We start from the raw sequence: 24,041 nt of genomic DNA, 5'->3' as shown, positions 1-24,041 counted from the left end.
GCTGAGCACTGAAGAAATGATGCTTTTGAACTGCGGTGTTGGAGAAGACTTTGGAGAGTCCCTGGGACTACAAGGAGATCCAACCAGTTAATCCTAAAGGAAATCAGTCCTGAATATTCATTGGAAGGACCAATGCTAAAGCTGAAACTCCAATCCTTTGGCCACCTGATGTGAAGAACTGACTCATTGGAAAAGACCCTGATGCTGGGAAAGACTGAAGGCAGGAGGAGAAGGGACAGAGGATGAGACGGTTGGATGGCATCACCGACTCGATGGACATGAGTTTGGGCAAGCTCCGGGAATTGGTGATGGACAGGAAAGCCTGGTGGGTTGCAGTTCATGGGGTTGCAAAGAGTCGGACATGACTGAGTGACTGAACTAAAAAAGGCCTCCCAGTGATTCTGAGGCCTCTAAGGGATTCCGAGGCATCCAGGTAAAGGTGGAGAACCACTGACTCACCAGTGACTGGGAAGAGTTCCCTTTGATCCCTTTGATCTTTTATTCTTTTAAGAAGTTGCTATAAGGAAATCATATTATTTATTGTTTAATACCTGCTATATGTTATAGACATATATATATCTATATATGCATTTACAAAACTATATTCTGTAAACTATGTATGTATGTATGTAACTATATTTTGGAACTCCTGGGAAGATTGATGGTAATGATGTGAATAAGAAAGAGATTTTACATTGGTCCGAGGCACAGAATTCAGTTCACATGTTTCAAGTGGTCAAGAAGCTAGGCTGAGGGCATAAAACCTGAGAAACTGTTCTAAGGGATGAGTACAAGGTCTTTAGAGGCAAACGTGAAATTGTTAGGTAACGGCAGGCATGATGTGAGGCATTATTCCAGGGACACATCACAAACTCGAGCTGCCTGTGATCATCACGGCCACCACTCAGGCAGCAGTCACTTTGTGCTGTGGCTGGACACATGGGGCCTCTGATGACAATTCTACAGGAAGGTATCACCACCTCCCCCCCATTTTATAAAGAGGGAAAGGAGGCTCAAAGAACGTTGGTCCAAGTTCCCATCACTCACAGGTGGCAGAACCAGCCTTTGGACCCACCAAAGCCCAGGCTGACTCACTCAGTCCAAGCCGTCTCCCTGGAAGAGATATGCAGCCAAAGCAACCCCAATGGGAAGGGACATATCCGAGGAAGGGCTCCTTGTGGTGGAGCCCTCCTGCCCTCCTTCCGAACGCTCTGGTTCTCAGTACACAGCTGGTTCCAACCAACCTGGAGATCTGGTTCCAAGTAACTAGATAGAAAGAGGAAGGGTGCCAGGGAGGAACAGCTAGGAAGATGCCAACCAGCAGGATCAGTTCCCTGTACAGCAGCATTGAAGAGGGGAAGTAAGTGTAAATTCAACAAAAGAAGTGTAAGAGTTATACGCTGAAAACTGCCACACTTTGTTAAAAAAAAATTAAAGATCTAAATAAATGAAATCACATGTCATGGATCAGAAAATGTAACATTAACGTGACAATACTGTCCAAATTGATTTACAGAGTCAATACAATTCCTGTTAAAATCCCAGTTTTGGGGTGTTTTTTTTTGCAGGAATAAAAAACTGACTTTAAAGTTTCTATGTAAACGCAAGGGACCCAGAATAGACAGAACAATCTTGAAAAAGAAGAACAAAGGTAGAGAGTCAATTTCAAAACTATGACAAAGCTGCAAGATGGTGATGCTGCTGGGACTTCTCTGGGGGGTCCAGTGGTTAAGACTCTGAGCTTCCATTGCAGGAAGCACAGGTTTGATCCCTGATCAGGGAACTAGATCCAACATGCTGCATGGTGCAGCCAAAAAAAAGAAGATTGTGGTGCTGACATAAAACAAACATTCAGATCAGTGGAGGGGCTTCCCAGGTGGCACTAGTGGTAAAGAATCCAGGAGACATAAGACACATGGGTTCCATCCCTGGGTCAGGAAGATCCCCTGGAGAAGGAAATGGCACCCACTCCAGTATTCTTGTCTGGAGAATCCCATGGACAGAGAAGCTTGGTGGGCTACAGTCCATGGGATCACAAAGATTCAGAAACAACTGAAGCAACTTAGCATGCACGCATAGATCAATGGAACAGAGCTGAATCCAGAGATAAACTGTTACACATATAGCCAACTGACTTTTGACAAGGCTGCCAAGACAATTCAGCAAGGAGAGAATGGTCTTTCCAACAAATAGCATTGCACAATGGAATATCTACATGCAAAAGGATGAACTTGGACCCTTACCCCACACCATATGCAAAAATTAACTCAAAACGTATCATCCACCTAAATGTAAGAGCTAAAGCTACAAGAAAGTGTTAGTTGTTCAGTCATGTCCAATTCTTTGGGACCCCATGGGCTGTAGCATACCAGACTCCTCTGTCCATGGCATTCCCCAGGCAAGAATACTGGAGTAGATTGCCATTCCCTTCTCCAGGGGATCTTCCTGACCCAGAGAGCCAACCTGGGTCTCCCACATTGTAGGCAGATTCTTTACCATCTAAGCCATATTTGCCTTTCATACTACAGGAAAACACAGGAGTAAATCTTCATGTCCTTATATTAGGCAATGGTTTCTTAGATAGACAACCAAAAGCACAAGCAACCAAAAAAAAAAAAAAAAAAAGGTAAGTGGACCACATCAAAAGCTGAAGCGTGGGACTTCCCTGGAAGTCCAGTGGTTAAGACCCTGGGCTTCCAGTGCATCAGAGTCCACTGAGATCCAGCTGTGCACCTGCCATATAAACTTCCAGATGCAGTGCAGTGTGGGCTCACTGACCTAGAGGGCTGACTGCCAGGGCCTGAAGGGAGTGAGGGTGCCAGGGTGTGTGGGGCAGGCTGGACTTGGCTTTGCCCAACAGCACTCCATTCCTGACCTGAGGGTTCCCTGTCCTGGGTTCCTTCAGTCAGCAGCTGGACACTGAGCCACTAGAGGACACTGGGATTTCAATGACTGTTTACAGAGCCTCTCCTGGGAGCAGCAAGGTGAGCGAGGCTGGCTGCATGTCCAGGAAAATGCAGGAAGGAACTTCTATCCACCCCGAGGGCTGAGACTTGGGTCGGAGAAGGTACAGGTTTGCACCCCTGGGAGGTAGTGGGAGCAGGCAGGCAGCTCCCCAAAGGGTGCTGCCAAGGTGCCCCACTGTCACCTGGCCCTGGCCTTCATACCCTGCAGACTCCGAGGCAGCATCCAGGAAGCCAGGGCTGAGCCTGAACCAAGGGCAGCCCAGGGCTAGCGCCAGCCTGCAGCAACAAAATGCAAGTCACAGTGAACTGGGCTCCTGGCCCGAACCCTGCCCGGAGCCCCTGCACGTCCGCTGGAGGGCAGGCTGTGGCCCGCCTGGCACACCTGCTCCTCTGAGTGTGGGAAGCCGCACCCTGACTACAGATGAACACAGAGAGTGCACTCCATTGCACACCAAGTTTAATAATTACTCTAAAAGGGGCAAGTATCTGTTTATTTCTGCATGATGATCCCACAGATATAGTTTTGTGAACCTGCACAAATGTGGTGACTGGTTTTTAGAGACACGGGTTCCTTTCTCACTGAACCTGGCTTGCCTCTCCCCCCATCAGCGCCCTGCAAATTCCAGCATGTTGTGGAATTTGTCCTAATCCTTACATAACATCTGATAAAGTTAAATGTGCAAGACACACTGGTGGCTATCTTTGTCCCAATCCTTAGATAACATCTGATAAAGTTAAACGTGCAAGACACACTGGCGGCTGTCCCGTTTTTAAGACAGGGTCTCACGGAACACGGATTCTGATCCCCGGTGGTGTTGTGTTGCCTCTGAGTGGTGGGCACAATTCCCCACCGTCCAGGCAGGGGACAACGGGGTCCACTCTGTCCCCTCTTGTAGCCGTTCAGCACTAATATCCACAAAGTCTGATGTGATGGGACCAGAATGCTCCCTGCTGGGGGAAGCCACCAGCTTTGACCTATGCTCCAGAAGCCTCCTTGAACTTACTGGTGTTTTTGTTTCTTTGTAACAGACTCCCAGGAATGTTGGCATTTTTGATCTCCTGCCTGTTGACTGATGGCGGTCCCCAGAGGCCAGCGGGCCGTCTAGGCCATGGTCCAATCGGGCTGCCGGCGCCCCGTGTTCTCATTTCTTGGCTGTTCCCTGACCCCGTGCTGGGGGCGTCCTCACACATGTGCCCCAAGTGGCCTCCCAGGCTACTTCTGTTCTGTGTTTTCCTTGTTCATGTTTAGGAGCTCCTGCTGTGACAGCCGGTGGGTCACTAGTACTATTTTCCTCCATCTGTCTTTTGTCCGGGGACTGGATTTATGGCATCTCTGCTTATGATGAGTGTCTGCACAGCCAAGAAATATGATTTAGTTTGAACGAGGCAGGCTCTCTCCCACCCTGCATGGTTCATCTAGAGTTGCAGTATTTTATCATTTACTCTGAGCCCGTCGAGAGGCTTAGTGCACACATTCCCTATATGAGCCCATTTAATCCTCATAACTGCCCAAGGGGTAGGAACAGTTATCTTGTCCAGTTTATAGATGAGGAATGGAGAAGGCAATGGCACCCCACTCTAGTACTCTTGCCTGGAAAATCCCATGGATGGCAAAGCCTGGTAGGCTCAGTCGTGTCTGACTCTTAGCAACCCCCCCTTTCACTTTTCACTTTCACGCATTGGAGAAGGAAATGGCAACCCACTCCAGTGTTCTTGCCTGGAGAATCCCAGGGACGGGGGAGCCTGGTGGGCTTCCGTCTATGGGGTCGCACAGAGTCGGACACGACTGAAGCGACTTAGCAGCAGCATAGATGAGGAAACAGAAGCACTGAGAGGCTAAGTAATTGGCCTAAGGTCACACGGTGCGTGAGTGATGGAGCCAGGGCTCACCTGGCACTGATTCCTCAGCCTCCTTTGGAGGTTCACACCCTTCGGCATCACCCATTCCCTCAACGTGCTTTCCTCTCCTGACTGCCATCATGCCTCCTTTCGGCGGAACCTTAGCCTTGTGTGGCTCTGTGACTCATTCTTCATTCACAAGGAAAGGAAGTCTGGGCGAGCCATGGCTCTTCTGCTCCTCGGTGTTCACAAAGGCTAGGCCCCACTTATCTTCTAAGAGAAGTGTGCAGGTAGGTTTCTGATTCATTTCTGTTCTTCATCAATTCCATCTTCCTACTTCCCTTTTGTGGGCTTCCCAGGCGGCTCAGACAGCAAAGGATTCACCTGCCAGTGCAGCAGACCCAGGTGCAATCCCTGGGTCCGGAAAATCCCCTGGAGAAGGGAATGGCAACACACTTCACAGAGGAACCTGGTGGGCTACAGTCCAAGGGGTTGCAAAGAGTCAGATGCAACTAAGCATGCAAGCAGTTTTCTTTTGTACTTAAACTGAAAAAGTAGGTCCTTGGACTTTTGTTTTTCTATTTTAATACAGATGGCTTTTAAGTCATTTTATTTTCCACTGAATGTGGTTTTGCCATGTCCTGGAGAATGTAACATTCCTATTTTCACTGCTTTCTAATAGTTTTTAATTTCCTCCTTGATGGCCTGTCTTTTTAGAAGCGTGTTTCCCATTAATCAGGGACCCACTCCAGCATTCTTGCCTGGAGAATCCCATGCACAGAGGAGCCTGGCAGGCTACAGGTCACAAAGAGTTGGACACGACTGAGCAACTAACACACTTTCCTATTATCAAAGCAGTTAACATTATATTCGTCACATCTTTATTAGTTACTGACAACTTTCTCAGATTATGATAAACTTTATCTCTCTTCTCTGCTTTCCTGTATTGGTTCAGGCTTTGTTTGTGGTCACATAATCTTTGTAGCCATGCCAGGGACATACGAATGAGAGGTATGTTTTCTGTTCATAGCTGTAAGAATCTTTACCTATCAAATGTACTAATTATTTCTGGACACTATTCCTTTTTATTTACTTGGTCTAACTCTAGGCAATGTGTATAAAAACCTCTCACGGTTAACTGTATTTTTATCCAACTGTCCTTACAATACTTCTGCTGTGTATATTTAACCACAGTTTGCTTTGCTCATACAACTTTACGACTGGCCCTCCTTATGATTTTTGCCTTTTCTCTTCACGCTTCAGCCATAAATGCCACCTTATCTGATGTGAATACAGCTGTTCCTGCATTATTTTTGCTTGCACCTGTCTGCATACCTCATTACCTCCAGCCATTTATCCTGCTGTTTTATGCATTTCTTGTAAATGACGGACGGTAGGTTGGTCTTAGATGCCCGCCTGACAGTCTTCCTGGAACTTTCCATTATATTCTTCCCATTTCCTTAGCGCCCACTCTTCGTGTTGTTCTCTCCTCTCTGATGGTCCCTGTTCCCTACTTTCCCTGTTGATCTGTTAGCGCTTCTCCCCTGCATGGCCTTGATGGTCCCCTTCCTCCCAGCTCTGTAATCAGATGCACACTTTCCTACAAGTGAGGAGAGCAAAATCCCAAGTTTCTGTCCCTACGCTGGCCTGTGCCTCTGCTGCCCCAGGAGGCCCTCGAGGAATCCCCCTTCTGTCCTGACATTCAGGTGAATCACTTTCCACACTCCCCCAGCATGTGTCCTTTGCTCTTTCCTCACCCCTTGGAGAGTCTCGTGCTTTTAGTTCTACACAAAAATTTGGACCAAGTGAAGTATGAATACAAAATGGCTTTTCAATTTGTTCTCAGTTCAGCTCCAGCTGGGCCTCCTCAGATCTTTATTTTCCACCCCTTCAAACATTCCAAGAGGCTCCCATCACTTTCTGGTCAATTTCCGGTGCCCAAAGCTCCGTCCAGGCTAACTAAGCACTTTGATCTCAGTGCACGGCCTGTGCCAGCTCAGCTCTGGCCCATGTCCCCAGGAAGAGGACAGACCTAGCTCGCTCCCCTCCGACATCCCGAGGCTCTGTCCACTGCAGGGGTGGCGGTGAGGGGGACGGAGTTTTGCTGGCAGGAGAGTGAACCAGGGCAGAGTCTTTGCTACTTACCGTTACCTAGTGCTCCTGGCAGCCTCTGTGGGTGTCCAGGGGCCCCACAGCTCCTGCCTCCACCCAGTTACCAGGAAAGGGGTTTCCAGTCCTCTCTGCCCCTGCCCCACCCTCCACAGCATCATCTGTGGGTCCCCTCAGCTGGCTGAGGCTCCCCGGGTATCAGCAAGATGGTCTGAGGCCATGCTTCCTCACAGCGCAGTCAGCTGGAGGAAACTCACATCCTCATGACCTAAACGGGCCCTCTGACTAGCCGTCTCTCCAGTTCCATCAGCTCAGGTGAGGGTAGTTCAACAAGGCCCCTGTGTGAGGAGATGTCCCTTTTGCAGGCACCCCCATCTCTCTTGGGGCTCCCCCTCAGTGGGCTTGGAGGGGTGGGGACGCCATCCTTCGGGGGTGTTTGGGAGGAGGGAAAGGCCACAGTCCCCCGTTAGGCTCACGACTTCCTCAACTCTTACAGGTGCTATACTTTCTAGTTTTCTGTTTCTATGGCAGTGAGATGCTGGAGAAGACGAGGGAGTCAGTTCTCTCCCTCAACTCTGGGTGAAGTCTCCATGGGTGAAAAGCCAGAATGCACAAAGGAAGAACAGCTGGAGCCCAAGGGGAGGGGGCAATTCAGACTCTGGGACCCCCCGCGGGGGCTGGAGAGTTGGTAATTCCTGGATTGCCACACACGAAGACTTCCCTGAGTCCATGCTGGGGTTTCTAGGGAGGGGTCGACAGCTGCCCTCGGAACCACAGAGCCTCTACAGAGAGCATGGCCTGGTCAAAAGCACTGCACCACTACTATACTAACTCAGCTTTAAACAGGGAGGCGATCCTGACCCCTGCTCCAATGTGGATGAGCCTGGAAAGCACTGTGCTGAATGACACCGGTCACAGGACGACAGACTACGTGATTCCAGAGACGGAAAGGAGGACAGGGGAGGGGTGCGGAGTGAGGGTGTAATGGGGACAGAGATTCAGTTTGGAAAGAGAAGGTTCTGGAGATGGTGGTGGTGGTGACTGTACAACAGTGTGCACGTGCTTACTGCCTCTGAGCTGTGCACTTGAAAACGGTGAAGATGCTAAACTTCATGTCGTGCAGGTTTTAACACAACAAATTAAAAAAAAAAAAAAGCCCATCCACATGGACCCAGGAATGCAGCAAACATATGAGCACCATCTACTGATCCCCCTTCCCAGTTGCTGGTGCTGGGGTGGACAAAGGGCAGAGCCAGCCCCCGCCATGCCCGCGGGCAGGGTGGAGGCTCCAGGTGCAGCGGATCAGAGGAAGCAGGTCCAGATGTAAACCAGCTCTGGCTTCAAGTGAGCGAGGCTGGACTTGCTGAGACACGGGTGAATGACGACAAGCCGAATCTGGACAGCGGTGACCTTTCGCGGCATAGAGAGGAATAGACCAGGAGAGGGGTGGTAATGTACCAAGGGCTTTCTGTGTACATAATTTCTAAAGCTGGGTGGAAGGAACAGTGTTAAGTATTTTTATATATTTCTGAATACCCCAAACACTTCATTGTTTACAATTAAAGCTACTTTTAGAGCAGTTTTGGGCACAGCAAATGTGGAGGGAAAGTAAGGGACTTCCTGTGCATCCCCTGCCACCACACAGACACCAGCAACATCCCCATCGGTGGGTATATCTGTCACAGTTGATGAAGCTCCGTGGACACGTCATCACCGCTCAGAGCCCAGAATTGACCTCCTGTGGGTGTGGACACATGGATCGTGACCTGTATCCATTGATATCACATCACACAGAGAGAATTTCCTCCTATCTAAAGAAGAAACATGGGGCGTCCATGCTAAGTGTCTGCTGGCCGTGGGAGTGTTTTCTGTGGGATGCAGCTGACGAGGGGCACCCTGAGAGCCACAGAAGGGATAACAGGATGGAATACCCCAGAAACCATGGGCTGGAACAGTGGGGGCAAGAGGCAATGGGTTCGGGTGCAGCTTCAGCAGAGGAATTTATCGAGGAAACTTGAAGGAGTGAACCGCCAGGTGCCAGCAGCCTCACTGTAGCATTGCTGATGAATAGCACAGATCAGAACAGCCCTCAGACCCTTCAGGTTTGGACCAGTGAGATAAATGAAGGTGCAGCCACTCGAGAAAAGGCTTCAGATCCTGAAAAAGGGCAGCTGCGCATAATACCTTCATACACAAGTTTTTAAACAGTATAATTTCTATAACTGCATTTTTATAAAAGATGTCGTTTACACAGGGAGGTCATCTGAGTGGATGAACCAAAATGTTAATATAATCTCTGAGGTGATGGAAAGTTTGTTCTTTGTAAGGATTTCTGCAACAGACACAAAGTACTTATAAAAAGAATCATCATCATCCACAGGGAAACGGGACCAGTCAGTTCTCAGACACTGAGAGAGGAGGCCCTCGCGGTGAGGAGCCGAGCTCCCATGCAGGATTTGGCTGGGAAGTGTCCAGGGAGCACGAGACAGAAAAGGGGAGCCCACAGGAGGTGGGGTGCTGACCTGGTGACCACTCCACCCTGCATGCTTGCTGCTGTGGGCCTCTTGAGAGCCAGCCTGGAGGTCAGCGGCGGGGCTGCTGCACGCTGGGCACTTGGGCCACTGGTTGTGGCTTCTGGCGCCAACGCCAGCACCGGGGTCTGGAAATAAGGCTGGTCCACCTCTGGATGAGTCATCTGCGACCTGGTTTGCCTGGCGCTCCCCCTGGTGGCCACTGACATGAAACACAACGCTGTGTGCCTGCTCCCTAGGTCATCGGCATGGGCCACCCCCAGACCCCCTCACATCGGATTTCCAGGTCTCCCTTCTTCTAGGCCCTGACCCCTCAGGACACCACCCACATTTCTGTGTAGATCCTTACCCTTGGCCTCTCCAATCCATGCAAAGGCGATGACTGGGCCTGAGCTCTACCTGCCTTGCAAACAGGGTCTTTTGTGTGACCCAGGAGGTGCAAAGTGGCCCTGGGTCTTCTCTGCACACGAGGTGGAGTCGCCACAGGATCAAGCCCCCAGAGCAGCAGTGGACGAGGGGTACAGCAGTGCAATGACATCCATTCTGCATGTCCTCAGCTCTGATCCTATTCCCAGGCCTCCCCAAGATTTTTCTTACAAATATTTGTGTTTTACCAATTCCATCCTGCTTAAACCAGCTGGGGTCCTTTCCATGCATGGCAGCTGCAAGGACTCTGCCCCCACCACCCCTAGGCGCACAGGGCTGTGCTCCCCCTGAGGTGGACTCTACTTCCCACGTTGACCCTGGACTCGGCCAATGGGACACTAACAGATCCTAGTCAGGGCTGAGGACTGAGTGTCCAGGGCTCGTCCTCTGACACCAGGCACTCCTGAATGGGGTTGGGCCAGCAGTCGACAGCAGAACGTCAAGCAAACCCACAAACACAGGTGAGGGCCCCCAGGCCACTGAGCACCAGCCATGCAAAGCCAACCAGAGCCATTCAGCTGGACCACAGAACTGTGAGAATCAGGTGTGCTCACTGTGTGAAGCTACTGTTCTTGGAATGGTTTTGTTACACGGCAAAAACAATCTCATACACAATTCCTAGCAACAGAGAACCCTCCTGGATACACCCTCATCCTGTTTATCTCCAAGTTACATGGGTTTTATCTCCTCCCTGTCTCTAGAAACCAGGCACTTTCTCCTTTGAAGACATTTCAGGGGGTGTCCCTGTGTCCACTTATGCCGCTTCCCATCTTTTCTCCAAGCTGCCAGTGCAACCAGGCCACCCGCCTGTGTCAAACCTTCCCACAGCTCTGAGGGGGCCTCTCCAGCCTTCCTAGCTGCACACTTTGACCCGATGCACTGACCTCTGGTCAGGCAGGGCCGGTGACGAGAGCCTGTGTCCATCACAGGATGGATGCACTCACATGTGCAAAGAGGTGCGTAAAAGAGTCCCTGTGCCCAAGCAGAGTCATTGCTGTATCTGCATCTTGTGGGGGCGTGTCAGGAAGTGGGCTCCAGGGAGCTTGCCTGAGGCAGATCCTGATGTGGGCACTGACCACCGTGAGAGTCAGCAAGCACCTTCAGTCCCCTCCCAGGCCCTGCGAGATCTATACATGCTCACGTAGAAGTTGCTGGATGTGTGACGACATCCAGATAGACAAACGGTGTCTATCTGCCTGGAATGTGGATATCGCCACTGTCACTACCATACCCACCAACAGCAACATCACCACCACCATCCCCACATACCCACCAGCATCATCCTCCTCACCACCACCATCACTACCACCACCACCACCAAAATCATAAATGCCACCATCATTTTCCACAAATATGTTTTGAGCACCTGCTCTTTGCCAAGAAATGTTCTAGGAACTCGGTGCATTATTAATAAGACAGATTCCTGGCTGGAGAGAGATGACACTTTAGTGAGGTGAGCAGAATAGCAAGTAAAAGCATAAACAGGGCAATTTCAGAAACTGGTTACTGTGCTACAAAAAGCACATGGTGCTGGGTCAGAGGACTGCTGTCTTGTCACTGCCTCCATTAAGGCAGGTTTCCCTGCCACAGGGCCTTTGCACAGGCTAGTCCTGCTCTCAGAACACCCCCGCCTCCTTCCTTAACCTGGGCAATGGCTACTCATCTTTTCCTGACTTTGGCTCCATCACCCCCACCGTGAGCCCACCCACAGCAATGACACTGTCCCTCTCTCCTTCATGGCATTCACGGCACTCGCCATGTGGTTATCGGTCCTGTCTGAAAGGTACACCCTGAGAGAGCAGTCAAGCCTCGCATTGCTGCAGTCCCAGCATGGCAGGTGTGTAAGTAGGAAGAGACCAACTTTGAAGTCAAACATTGCAGTTTCTTGAAATTTATCCATCAGCCTCTGGCCTAGGACACACCTCTCACAGAAGAGGTGATGCCTCCTCTAGACCCTGCCTCACAAAGACCCCTCCTCTTCCACTCCAGGGAGTCACCCCTAAATCCAAGTGTACAGCAACTCAAGAGTTGTTCCTACTTCACCCTGTTGGCTGGAGGCCTGGCCATTCTCACCCACCGAAGCCCCTTCAGGGCTGTCCTCAACACAGGAGCATGAAGGCCCCTGGAGGCAGAAGTCAGGGGGAGACCTGGACCAGCCTTTCCCCTGGAGACCCTTTTGTCTCTCCTTTGGGACGCCATGCCCCACTACTCTCAAGAGAAAGGCTGATCGCACAAGCTCCTGGAGGGGCCCAGGGGTCTTCGGGGTGGTTTCTCTGAAGGAAGGGGGCCCAGGACTTGCCTTCCTGCTCCTCTCAGAAGTGAGCTGGGCTTCTGGGGAGCAGGGCTGAATAGGTACCTGCGTAAGCCTGTAAGCCCCTGCTCCTAGGTTTTCCTCAGGCCCTTCAGTGCCCTTCTGTCTGTGGGGCGTTTTCCCCACCAGAACCGTATGAGTAGGTGCCCCTGTGATCATCTTCACTGGATGGAAAAGCAAAGCTGCAAGAAGGCGAGGGATCTGCCCAAGGCCACACAGCATGAGTGAAAGGGGCCTCACTTGTCCAAGGACCAGAAAAGTAAGTGTCTCCAGATGCTCCAAAACTAATAATCATGCAAACTCTGCATCCTGTGTATTTACTAACCATCCAGTGAAATGTTTAAGGTCGGAATCATCACCAGGGCTGTGCTGCTGGCCCAGATGTGGACCGTCCACATCCGGGTTAACTGATACATGGGTGGGGGGGGCACACATCCCCAGGGGCCTGTCCCTGCCACCATGCGCACCTCAACGCCGGGCTCTTCTGTGCTTCACCCGAGCACCGGGAACACACACAACAGCCTGCAGATTAAGCCTGGTTCTTATACATTTAAAGTGGATATTAAAAAAAAGAGATTTTGTGACATGTAAGTTATGTGATATTCAAATTTCAGGTGTCATCTGGTTGCTTTGCAGCTCAGCAGCAGGGCTGAGTAGCTGCCGAAGGTGCTGGCCATTCAGTCCTGAATGGAGCAAGTGGGCACCACGGGGCATCCTGTCCAGCCTCCTGGACAGGATGCTGCAGAGCAGATGATGTGTTCGTGACCATGTGGAAGGAAGCTGGGACCCATGTGGGAGTAAACAAGCCCCTTACGTAACAAGCATCTGTTCCCAAGAATCCCCCAGTTTTCATATCCTCTCTGGACTGACATGCTCTGGTCACAAGCTGGCTCCTCTGTGAGCGACCTCTTAAATGTTGACATGTGCTCAAGGTCAGCTGGTCTGAGAAATCAGATTTTATTCCATATCTTCAGTGTCCAGAGTCCACGGAGGACTCACATCTCTGAACACCAGACACGATGAGGAGACAGCCTGTGACTGGAGAAGGGTCCCCAGCCTCAGCCTCCCTCAGAGCCCCCCTGCCTGGCTCAGATCCATCCCCCATCTGAGCCCAGAGACTAGGACCCTCAGCCAGTCCATACCAGGGACTTTTTACCCCGCCACTCACAGAAGCCTCCAGACTGGAGATTGTTGGGAGGGAGAGGCGAGGAAGGAATGTGTCAAGGGGCCACCACTGCAAGAGGAAGTCTGAGACCAAGAGAGCTGCACCCAAGGAGGCAGAGAACAGCCAAGATGCAACAGCCTGGGAGTGGGAGGAGGAGAGGAAGCCCAGGGCTCGGTGACCTCACTCAGATCCACTCCAAAGGCTCTTTAAAAAGGACACACTGAATGGCCAAAACAAAGATTTACATGGCAGATTACTAACCGGCCAAGCAAGGCCCTGGGGAAGGGGACCTGAAGCCTTGGCCCCTTCCTCCAGAACAGTCTGCGTACTGGCCTACCATGACCCTTCACCTGTTTGACCCTGCCTTGTCCACAAAGGCTGAAACTTTAGGGGCTACCGGTTATTTCCCATGGTGGGTGCTTTTCCAGGTGGGCCACTGTGATGAGTCTCCTCTGTTTGTGTGAGGACCTGGCCATCCTGACCCCTTGCCCACAGTGTTCCTGCCAGGGCTAGGACAAACAAGGAGACTCAGGCAGCACTCAGGAGCCTCCACGGCTGCAGACTTGGGGCTCAGGGCACAGCCAGAGTCATCTCCTCGCGTGCAGAGCAGACACGATACTTCCAGGTGGTGTCTGTCAGGGAGGGAAGACGCCAAGCTCCCCAGCAGCAGGTAGCCTCCTGGAACAATACAAGTTCACTCAGTCCCAGTGAGAACAGGTGACTGCTTGCGGAGGCTGTGGCGGAAGCAGCAAGACTTCCTCCAAGGCCCATACACAAGTCCCCCCATCACCTCACGGGCCTTCTAGAGCCAAGTAACAACTTCACATCCATGGTGTCCAGCTTGACTCCCCTCCTGTTACCTGTGGGGACTGAGCCCATCCAGCCCAAACAGTAACCTTTTCTCTAGCCTCCTCTTCTCGACCCCAGGGAGGGCGGAATGACAGAAGGGCACTCTGGCTCTTCCTCTTGAGGAGAAGCGGGTGTGGGCATCATCCCTCAGGCCCAGCGTAGGCCCAGCTCAGGCAAATCCTTACAACAGGAACAGCCAGCTAGCACATTCACGGATTACTCCTCTACCTGCATTTGTACTGTCCATAACTTTCCAGATGTCAATCCATGAATGTATGGACTGGTCCATTTCCATTTCATGAAACAAACGATAGAAAAATCAAAAGATACACATGGAAACATAAAGCATTTGTTTATTATTGCTATAATCAAGGCAAAATCTCTTAAAACAATTGGCCTTGATAATGGAAATATAATCAGAATCATTATTCCTGCATTTACAGTTTGTTTTCTGCTGTTCAGACCGCAGGGTTTCACACATACACCACCTACCACCTGACTTTTCTCGCACAAGAAGAAGAATGCACTTGGAGACTACTCCCTAGGTACTGATGGCAGACCAAGCATTTCCTCACTGTGAACTCATTCCGTCCTGTGTTTAAAACAAACGGGAAAGGGGAGGAGGGGCCAGAATGCACCCACCCCCTTTGGAGGATCAACTGAGATAACCTAGGTGGTAACAGAGAACATACAAGAAACTGCCCTTTACACTCAAAACAGTGGTACAAACTAGAGCATCACTGGTAATGGTGCTTGTCACCCTGCTGGGGGAGGGGGGCCCCCAGCATAGCCCTGCTCCCATAGCCTGCAGAACTGTCACCACAACCTGAAGTCCTGGGGCAATGTGTGTTAACCACCCAGCCTCCAAACTCACTGAGGAAGGAGTTGGTCTGACAAGCCACGTCACAGGGACCCAGCCTTGTCCTAGAAACACCTGGTCAGTTTTATTTATCTTAGTATACATCTGTACAGGCAATAATAAAAAGGCTACTACACAATTCAGTGAGTTTTACCTAGTTTCAAGAGTAATGCATGCAGTTACAAATGAGAGGTAGAAACACCGTATTAAAGACCTAAAAATACAAACATCATATAAATAAATGTTCAAATTAACTGCTGGAATTTTATACAGATAAATAAGGTAAAAATTACATTACTTTGTCAAAGGAAAACCTTGTTTTTGTTTTTATCAGTACACTAAATTAGATTAATGCCAAAGAGCTTCTGTGCAATTTGTCCAAGTTTAGATGATATCATCTAAGAGGATTAAAACTGGAGAATGGTTTGTTCAAGTATCCAAGCACGTAAGTCAAAGAAACCAAATCATCGATTGCGTGGGCACCGTTTCTGCAGGGACGTTAAGGGCCCACATTCTCCACGACTAGCTCCCTGGTGGACTGCCGGGATTAACAGGAAAACGCACACGGGCTGGAGAGAGCCGCCCCTTATCCTAAGAGAAAACAAACCTCATTTTTCACTGACTTCATGTAAAACTCCACATCACTAAAAAGCCTAGAGGTCACCAACTCTGTTTTGGCCCTACTGCAATTCTTGGGTGTATCTCTGGCCTGCCACTTGTTCCAGTGCTGCCCGAATAAACCTAGCGGTCACAGGCATGAATGCACATTACGCATGCACAGTAAAAAAAATGCAAACTAAAGCAGACAACCAGCAACTTAAAAACATCAGTGAGAGAAAACCTGTAGGCGTAGATGAACAGGTTAAGAAAATGCAGAGGCTCATAAAACACAAGTCTTTACCACTGAAAAGTCCACGAGAGATTACATGTGAATTCTAGAAAGGGTACGCATATATAATCAAGTAAAATACTCTAAACAAGTCCATTGTGCCTCAGTTAGTTTTAAATTGCAAAATCCAATACAGTTGTTTTAATAAATTAGTGCAATATGAAAGATTTTGGAAGATTATTAATATATGTCCATGTTAGCTCAAATTGAAGATTTCACAATATCTTCCAAGAGTCATCTTTCACTCCTTCTTAAGCTATTTCTTCCTGAGCTGTTTATGGGTGCTTGCTCAGACTCAGACAAACTCACCCCGAGAACTGAACTGCCCGGAGGAGATGGGGCTTTTACTTCACGCCTCAGTGAATACGAGGAGTCCCACACTGTGCTCTGGTGGCTAGTACAAAGAGCCACTCATCACCTCATGCTAACTCTCCTTAACAGTAACCATATTGGTGACTCTAGTTCTAAGGTATGTTTATTTACCGAAATCAAACCGAAAGCCCAGTGGAACACTTTTGCATCTGCTTCTATAAAGAGAAAGGGAAGGGGTGACTTCTCTGGTTAGGCAGACCTCCTACAATATGTAGTTCTGGGATTGGTTTTCCTTTGTGAAACCACTGCGTGCTCTTTGGTAGTCACCATGTAAGAGTGGGGCGACAGGACCCAAGCTGTGCTCCCAATGGCATCACCTGACACCCACCGCTGGTCCTGGGGGCAGGCCTGCTGCTGCTCACAAGGCTGAGGTGCTATAGCAGAGTGCTGACAATCTTCTTTCAATACTAGATTTATCTAGAAATAAAATCCATGATAAATGCCATTAATATTTCAAAACTGAGGAAAGAATCACCACTGAGAAAAATCTCTCCACCTCCACCCTCACTTCTGTCCTATCTTTGCCCCAAAGTTAACAGTTCTAGTGCTTTTTCTTCTTTCTGCCTGGTAATTGTCTAGCTTAGTGCTGCACGGTGTAAAACCTAGATTAGCGAGTCAAACGAAGAACATGTAGATTTTAACAGCTAGTTTGCTCTAAACTGCTAGTAAGTATAGAACTGCCAGTCCCTGGTTGCTCTTCAGAATGTGGATGACCACACCTCCTCCAAGAGGCCCACCACCTCCTCATCTGCTCTTCACAAGCCTCGTATCTACTCCTCACAACAGCTCTGCAAGGCAGGCCTTGTCCCTCATCTCACAGAAGAAACTGGGGCCACGGAAGGGGGATGTGACTAGCCCAAGGTTGGGAAACCAAGATGCAATCCCCTTGGGCAGGGCACTGCACACCCCAGGGTCTTCCTGCTGCACCAGGAGAAGACAAGGAGATGCAATCAGCAAACACACTACTTTCCAAGTCAACTCACATCTGTGGATGTTTTCAATGTCTGCTGGGTCCTGAAGAATCTTAGTTAAGCCCTCCAGAAGAAGGGCTGCTTTATGATAGCGATAAACAATATCTTCAGTCTGCTGAAACATTTCATCCAAGGCTGCAGCTTGAACCTGGAACCAGTGAAAAAAGATAAGGTTCTCAGTTTTTCCAAGAAAATATGAATCCATGTGCACAATGTAGCTTTAAATGGAATCTCTCTAAAATTAATACATTTTGACAAAATAATACAACTTACTGGGTGAATGATATAAAGGAAAAGCTTCTTGACAAAAGAGTTACTGACTGCATTCAAACATAACCTTCTTGAACTCAGAGACTCAAAACTCCTAAGGTTTAACACTTCTAAACTGGCTCATATCTGACTTCAATAAAAAGTTTACTTTAAATATACACTTCCATACTAGTAACCTGGCATTTCATTAAAGCAGATTTTGTTACAATGAAATAATTAAATGATGTTAAAAGCCATTTATCAGCTGATTCTTTCAGTTAAAGGACTTCCTGGTGTGTGGGATTTATTCACTCAGAGACGTTTATTGGGCATCTCTTGAATTTATGTGGCAGTGGGCATATGATGAAGGCAAGCTCACAGTCCAGGTAAGGTGTGGGCTGTCCTCCAAGGGCCACACGGTATCACAGGAGGAAGCCCTGGATGGTACCCAGTGGACTACACTCAAAGGGCACCTAACTAGACTATCAGGGAGGGGAAGGTGAGGAGAGCCTCTAGGAAGTGACACTGAGTCACGAGAAGCAGGAGTGAGCTGGGCAGTGGGAGAGGGGGGCAAGGCCTCTCCAGTGTCATTCACAGGGTTATAAGCGTTTTGTTTTCCCAACAGCATCCTAATTTTCTCTTTACTCATTCGTCTCTGAGTCTGTGAGGGATCCACTGTGCTAATTTACCTGTCAGTATGCTGTCACTTTCAAAAAGCAAAGCCACTTACAATAAGATAAATAAAATGGATATGGAAAATCAAAGTCCTGACACAGAGGGAGAAAGAAAGAACCACATGTAAGGTGAGTGACCCCAAGCTGCTCGGCAGCCAGGGCCCAGGAGAGATTTGTTGGAGGCACGTAGCCCTGTCATCAGCAGAGACAGCAGCACTGTCACTCCTCACAACAGGACATGTGTCCTGGCACAAATTTTAAAATAAAGCTTGTCCTAAGAACTCTTTATTTGGTATAAAATGATACAGTGCATAATATTATTCATGTCAACAATTTATAGCAATATAATATATATTATTCTCATTAATAGCTTATATTCCAAAATTATTTTCATATGACTTTTTATTATAATGACTTTCAAAAAACTGCCAAGGGGATAATATAACAGTACAATTCAGAGTTCAGGTAAATCTGGGCCCAAGAAAGGTCAATTGTGTCAGTATGGTAAAAATCATAAAGTTGGTAAATAATTAAGCTCTTCCCCACTGAATTACTTAACAGCCCCTAATTTCATGCTTACCTCAGGCAATTTTCCTTTTGAGATACAGAATACAAATTATTTCTACGAATATAACCAAATATTTGGCAAAGTAGGTTAAACTTCTTGTCTATACTGAGGTCAGTTGTGGAATCTGAGCACATGAATTTTTGCAGATAGGGTAAAAGAGCAGAATTTTTTTCTAACATTTTAAGCCAAATTTCTTAAACAATGGGAAATGAAGAAAAAGATCCAGCAAAAGCTTTTAGATACAAACTATCAAAAGATTAGATCATGCCTAATGTTAGCAATTTTTAAGTGGTATGGTAAACTCTTATTAATACCAAAAGTGGTAACCAACACAGCTTATGTTTGCTGCATGTTAATTCAGTCCAAATACTCCTTCTGGAAGAGGTACCATAACACCTGGGACTTGGGAGTGGTGCTGCATAAACTCTGCTTAAAAGGATGATGTCAAGCAGGTGTGCAATTCAAAAGATGCTCTTAAACACCAAAACTATTACTGTACAATATTACACCTTAAAAAGGGTTACCATTTCTACAGCACAGTTATAGATGAGTTTCTCTGCAGTTACACTGTTGATTTCATCAATAAATCTCTGTTTGTCAGAGAAGAAGCGATTCAGCTTTTCTGTCAGTTTCTTGCACATGCTAATGCAGAATTTATATCGTTCATTCAGATTTTTGACAACTGGAAAAAAGTTGAAATAAGAATTCAGTTTTCTTTCAGAAACAGAGTCATGGTGACATGCAACTTTCCTGCTAACTTAAGGAAAGTGACACAAAATGATCACTGAGAAAAGCACCTGGAAATCATTCTTTCCTATGTCCTCTCTCTCAGTCAAGAGAGGACTGACAACAAAGCACCTGACTGCTCTGTGTTAAAAACAGAGAAGCCAGCATCTTTTCCCATTGAAGAAGACTTAATAAGACAGTGACCCCTCATCAAAAACCCCTTTCTCAGTGCAAGGGGAGAGGACTGCTGGGCCCCCAGGAGCTCATCATACCCCAGCCTACCTTGCTTCACACCCGAGGACGGGCTCAGCTTCCCGGACTTGATCTGCTCTTTGGCGAGATGCAGAGAGGCTGCCAGGAGTTGTGCAGCTTTCATGTGCAACACCAGCTGCTCTACCCGCCTGGCCCAGAGACAGCAAGCACAGTGTTAGCCTGCAAACCAACAGGCCAGGGCCCATCTCAACCCACCTTGACACTCTTAGTGCACAAAGGACTCCTGAAAGGAGAAGGGTTGACGTGGAAAAAAGTGTACTTTTAACATTAGGGGCACACTCAGATAAGAGTACCATCTCTTTATAATCAAGTGTCTTTAAAATCAAGGCTGCAGAACCTCCGGTCTTGGCTCACCAGTGAAATTGAGCACTGAAATAACTCAGAGACTCCTTGACACTTTTACTAACCAGATGTGACCTGCAGTGGGTGGCGAGGCCTCCAGCTTGGACACCAGTGTATGGAGGGCAGGAAGGAAGGAAGAAGATGGACAGCAGGGGCCACCTACCCCCAGTCCTTGCTCAGCTGGCTGATCTGGTCCACCACTGCACTCTCCTGGATCTGGTACACGGAGACGGCGGATGCACAGAGCTCTGGGCTCCCCCCGCGCACAGCCGTCAGGTCCAGCACACACTCCGTGAACAGCAGCATTGAGTTCAGGTGGCGTAAGGTGTCTGCATGTTCTTGCTAAGGCAAAGCCAACTTGTCTTAGAAACTTGCAGGTTAAGGAGAGGTGCATACTCATTTCTGTATACCAATCATGGCCACTGCTAATATTTTTCTATATGTATCAATATCAGAATGATCAAAGGAGGCTTAAATTTCTAAATTCCAGAAAACTAGTCAGAAGATAAATACAAATGAAATCAAAGACGTGTCATGTGTTTTTGTGGCATGTACGAGAGCAGCCACAACATTCAGCCTCAAAGATATGAGGCCATTGTGCTTTCACCAGGAAAAAATGGAACACAGAACTAAATCGATGTACATGGGACAGAAACATGACCAAACAGATACTAAGAGAGAAGCATTTCAGCATATTCTGGACATGAGACCACACTTCTCGATAGTCTCATGAATTCTACTGGCTTAAAATTTCAGAGATACTTTATTTAAATTTCTGGTGGTTCCTCAGTTAGCAGTGGTTCCTAATAATAAACCTTTAAAATTTCATGATCTTTTCAGTTAGTTAGAATGAGGTAGAGACATGGGTATTCTAAAATTAATGCTGTTTTGAGATTTGTTTTTAGCTAGCAATGCATTTTGAAATCTCAAATAAAACGAAGTTTCTCACTCTCCTTCCATGGTTAAAAGGGATGAAAACCAGTGTCCTTGAGACAGGAGAATAAACGAACCAACTTTTGAGAGTCTCCCTGCTCTGCAACAGCAGATTGGACTGTATGTTCCAACACTTACTGGAACATAATTTACATTATACATATTTTCAAAATTACAGCTTAAACTTATCACAGAATCACTACTAAGATTTTGCATGCAATGTTTTATAAATTTTATGTGAGATACTTCATGCTCCTCCACACACAACAGAAATCCCAGGGGTCCAGCATGGACACTTAGTGCCTTCGATGGTCTGGAGAACGGGTCATTTTCATTTGAAGTGCAGGGTGATCTGCACTGACTGAAGTCAGATGCAGTCCACAGGAAGATGGCCTAGAGTCGACGCTGAAGAGTTAGCTGGCACAGACTTTGGAATCGTAACATTAACCTCTGTTCTGGATGTGTGCTCAGCACGCTGCACATTATGACCCGTTTTTCCCTGGAGAACCAGCTCCATGGAGGGACGTGACTGTCCAATCTGCTGGGACGCTGTATTTCTCAGAGTTACTGACTCAGTTGGCATTATAATTTACTTTTTCAAAACCTAAGTTTAAGTGTATCATTTTTATCTTGTAAGGTAAGGTAAGCTTTGAGAATAATTGGTTTTAGGGAAAAGATTATGTTTTAAAAGTCCTATAAGTAGTAAAAGGGCTTCCCTTGTAGCTCAATCAGTAAAGAAAGGAGACCTAGGTTCGATCCCTGGGTTGGGAAGATCTCCTGGAGAAAGGAATGGCAACCCACTCCAGTATTCTGGCCTGGAGAGTCCCATGGACAGAGGCGCCTAGCAGGTTACAGTCCATGGATTCTCAAGAGTCAGACACAACTTAGCAACTAAATCACCACCACCACAAGTAGTAAGTAAACTTCAGATAAAAGAATTAAGAATACAAAATCTGTATGTGTCACTTCCTATGAACCAAAGCTTGTTGTGAATGAGTGTCACTGTCAACATAATTCTAAAAACACACCACCAAGGTTTCAGATAGAAAAGGTCATGGGAAGAACCACTGGGACTTGCTCTCGGATTCTGCCCTCTCATCATCAATTCTACCCTCACTGTAGCCTTAAAGGACACATCATAGGGTCTCTTCCCACCTCCATCAGCGTCTCCTCTGGCAGTTCGGGGGCTTCAAAGGTGACGAGCCCCTCCAGGCTGGGGGGTGAAGCACCACAAGGCACATGTCTCAGGCTGGGGGCTGCCTCTGCTCCCAGAGGGGGAGACCCCGAGCACAGCCCAGGCGGGGAGCCCCCACATACGCGGCCACCGATGGAGCACAGAGAGCCCCCGGAGCTGCTAGAGCCCCCTGTGGAGAGAGGACATGGACGGCGCTCAGTGATCAGCACCCAGTGATCACCAGGCAGTATGGCAACCGGTAAGAGAAACCCCGCTCCCATCCCAGCCCAAGAACAGGCTGTCTTCCCATGCTCACCTTCATTCCTCAGCTATAGGCATCCTTCACAGACTCATCACAGCTGCTTTTAAACTGTTTTAGACAAACTCTAGCATACGCCTCAGAGAAGGCGATGGCACCCCACTCCAGTACTCTTGCCTGGAAAATCCCATGGACGGAGGAGCCTGGTAGGTTGCAGTCCACGGGGTCGCTAAGAGTCGGACACAACTGAGTGACTTCACTTTCACTTTTCACTTTTATGCATTGGAGAAGGAAATGGAAACCCACTCCAGTGTACTTGCCTGGAGAATCCCAGGGACGGGGGAGCCTGGAGGGCTGCCGTCTGTGGGATGGCACAGAGTCAGACACGACTGAAGTGATTTAGCAGCAGCATACGCTTTTCTCCCCTGCTGCACCACAGTCCTCAGGTGAGAAAACTCAGCCATAGGTGGTACATCACTAAAACTCTACCCGAGTGCTGGTCTGGAGGCACTTATACCAGTCCTGATTTCTAATACCACAAACAACACTGTGATGAGATCTCGCCTTCTTGTGAGTTATTTATGTGTGATAAATACTTTATAAGACCATTTTGCTGTGAGTGGTCTTATAAACAGAATGCAGTTATCACAAGTCAAATATTACTATACAGGCTTCTACAGCTCTAAGAATCATCATGCTGTTTTCTAAAGCAGCCAAAAGTGAGCACACAGTTCCCACTAAGCCTCCACAGCACTGGGTTATACTATTTAAATGTTGGCTTAGTTAATAGGTATAATAGGCATAGTTAATAGGTATTTTCTTTCTCTCTTTTCTTCAGCCGCTCTGCGTGGTATGAGGGACCTTAGGTCCCTGACCAGGGATGGAACTGGTGCTCTCTAGAGTGGACGGTGGAGTCTGAACTACTGGGCCACCAGGGAAGTCCCCTCATTTACTTTTTATAACCCTTTAAGGTAAAGAAGATTGTTATCTCCACTTCACTGGAAATTATATCACACCATGAAGGCATTTTCAGAACTTGCGCCCCAAACAAGAGCCCAAGGCAGAACTAAGTCAATCCTCACCTGAGGTGGTTCTTATCCGAAGGCCCATGTGGGCACACGTGGTGGCTGCGGCCCTGTGTGGGGGAGACCCCACTGTGAACATCACAGCCCTAGAACTTGCTGCTGCTCCTATAGGGGGGGCCAGGGCAACACCACAGGCTCCTGCAGGGGCTGAAAGAAGAAGTTCACCACGCGTGCTATTTTCCAGAGGGCAGGGTTACAGGGAGACTTCACTGTTACATTAGATTTTTGTTTTTTTACAATAAGCATTTATTACTCTTAAAAACAGAGAATTCAATTTAGAGCTCCATGAAAAATATTTTACAGCAATCTCTTCACAGGTGTGAATGGAAGTCAGTTTTCTGTGCACTTCTAAAATACGTGAACTGCAGTCACAGCTGAGAATAATTTGAAAATGTTGAAACTAAGAACTGAAAATAAAAATGTGAGGAAAAAAACCTGATTAAAAAATGGGCAGAGGACCTGAGAAGTTAC

The 24,041-nt window shown here is 48.0% G+C and overlaps 1 protein-coding gene across 3 annotated transcripts in view; it reads right to left on the bottom strand.

Annotated features, from left to right (window-relative positions):
* Positions 14,530-24,041, bottom strand: part of ULK2 (unc-51 like autophagy activating kinase 2) — a 55,207-nt gene continuing 45,695 nt past the window's right edge. For 2 of the 3 annotated variants that reach the window (XM_018064729.1, XM_018064731.1), the window contains 7 exons: positions 23,568-23,717; positions 22,208-22,416; positions 20,283-20,461; positions 19,787-19,905; positions 19,303-19,460; positions 17,300-17,435; positions 14,530-16,733 (listed from right to left, as the gene is read on the bottom strand). In XM_018064729.1, the coding sequence (XP_017920218.1) occupies positions 16,675-16,733; positions 17,300-17,435; positions 19,303-19,460; positions 19,787-19,905; positions 20,283-20,461; positions 22,208-22,416; positions 23,568-23,717 (1,010 nt within the window). In that variant the 3' untranslated portion in view covers positions 14,530-16,674. The remainder of the gene's footprint in view (positions 16,734-17,299; positions 17,436-19,302; positions 19,461-19,786; positions 19,906-20,282; positions 20,462-22,207; positions 22,417-23,567; positions 23,718-24,041) is intronic. The other variant, XM_018064730.1, reaches the window with a different exon arrangement.

This window comes from Capra hircus, chromosome 19, assembly GCF_001704415.2.
Source record: "Capra hircus breed San Clemente chromosome 19, ASM170441v1, whole genome shotgun sequence".
In the NCBI taxonomy this organism is placed as follows: Eukaryota; Metazoa; Chordata; class Mammalia; order Artiodactyla; family Bovidae; genus Capra; species Capra hircus.
Note: the sequence above shows the minus strand (reverse complement) of the source record. Positions and strands in the feature narration are given on the sequence as shown.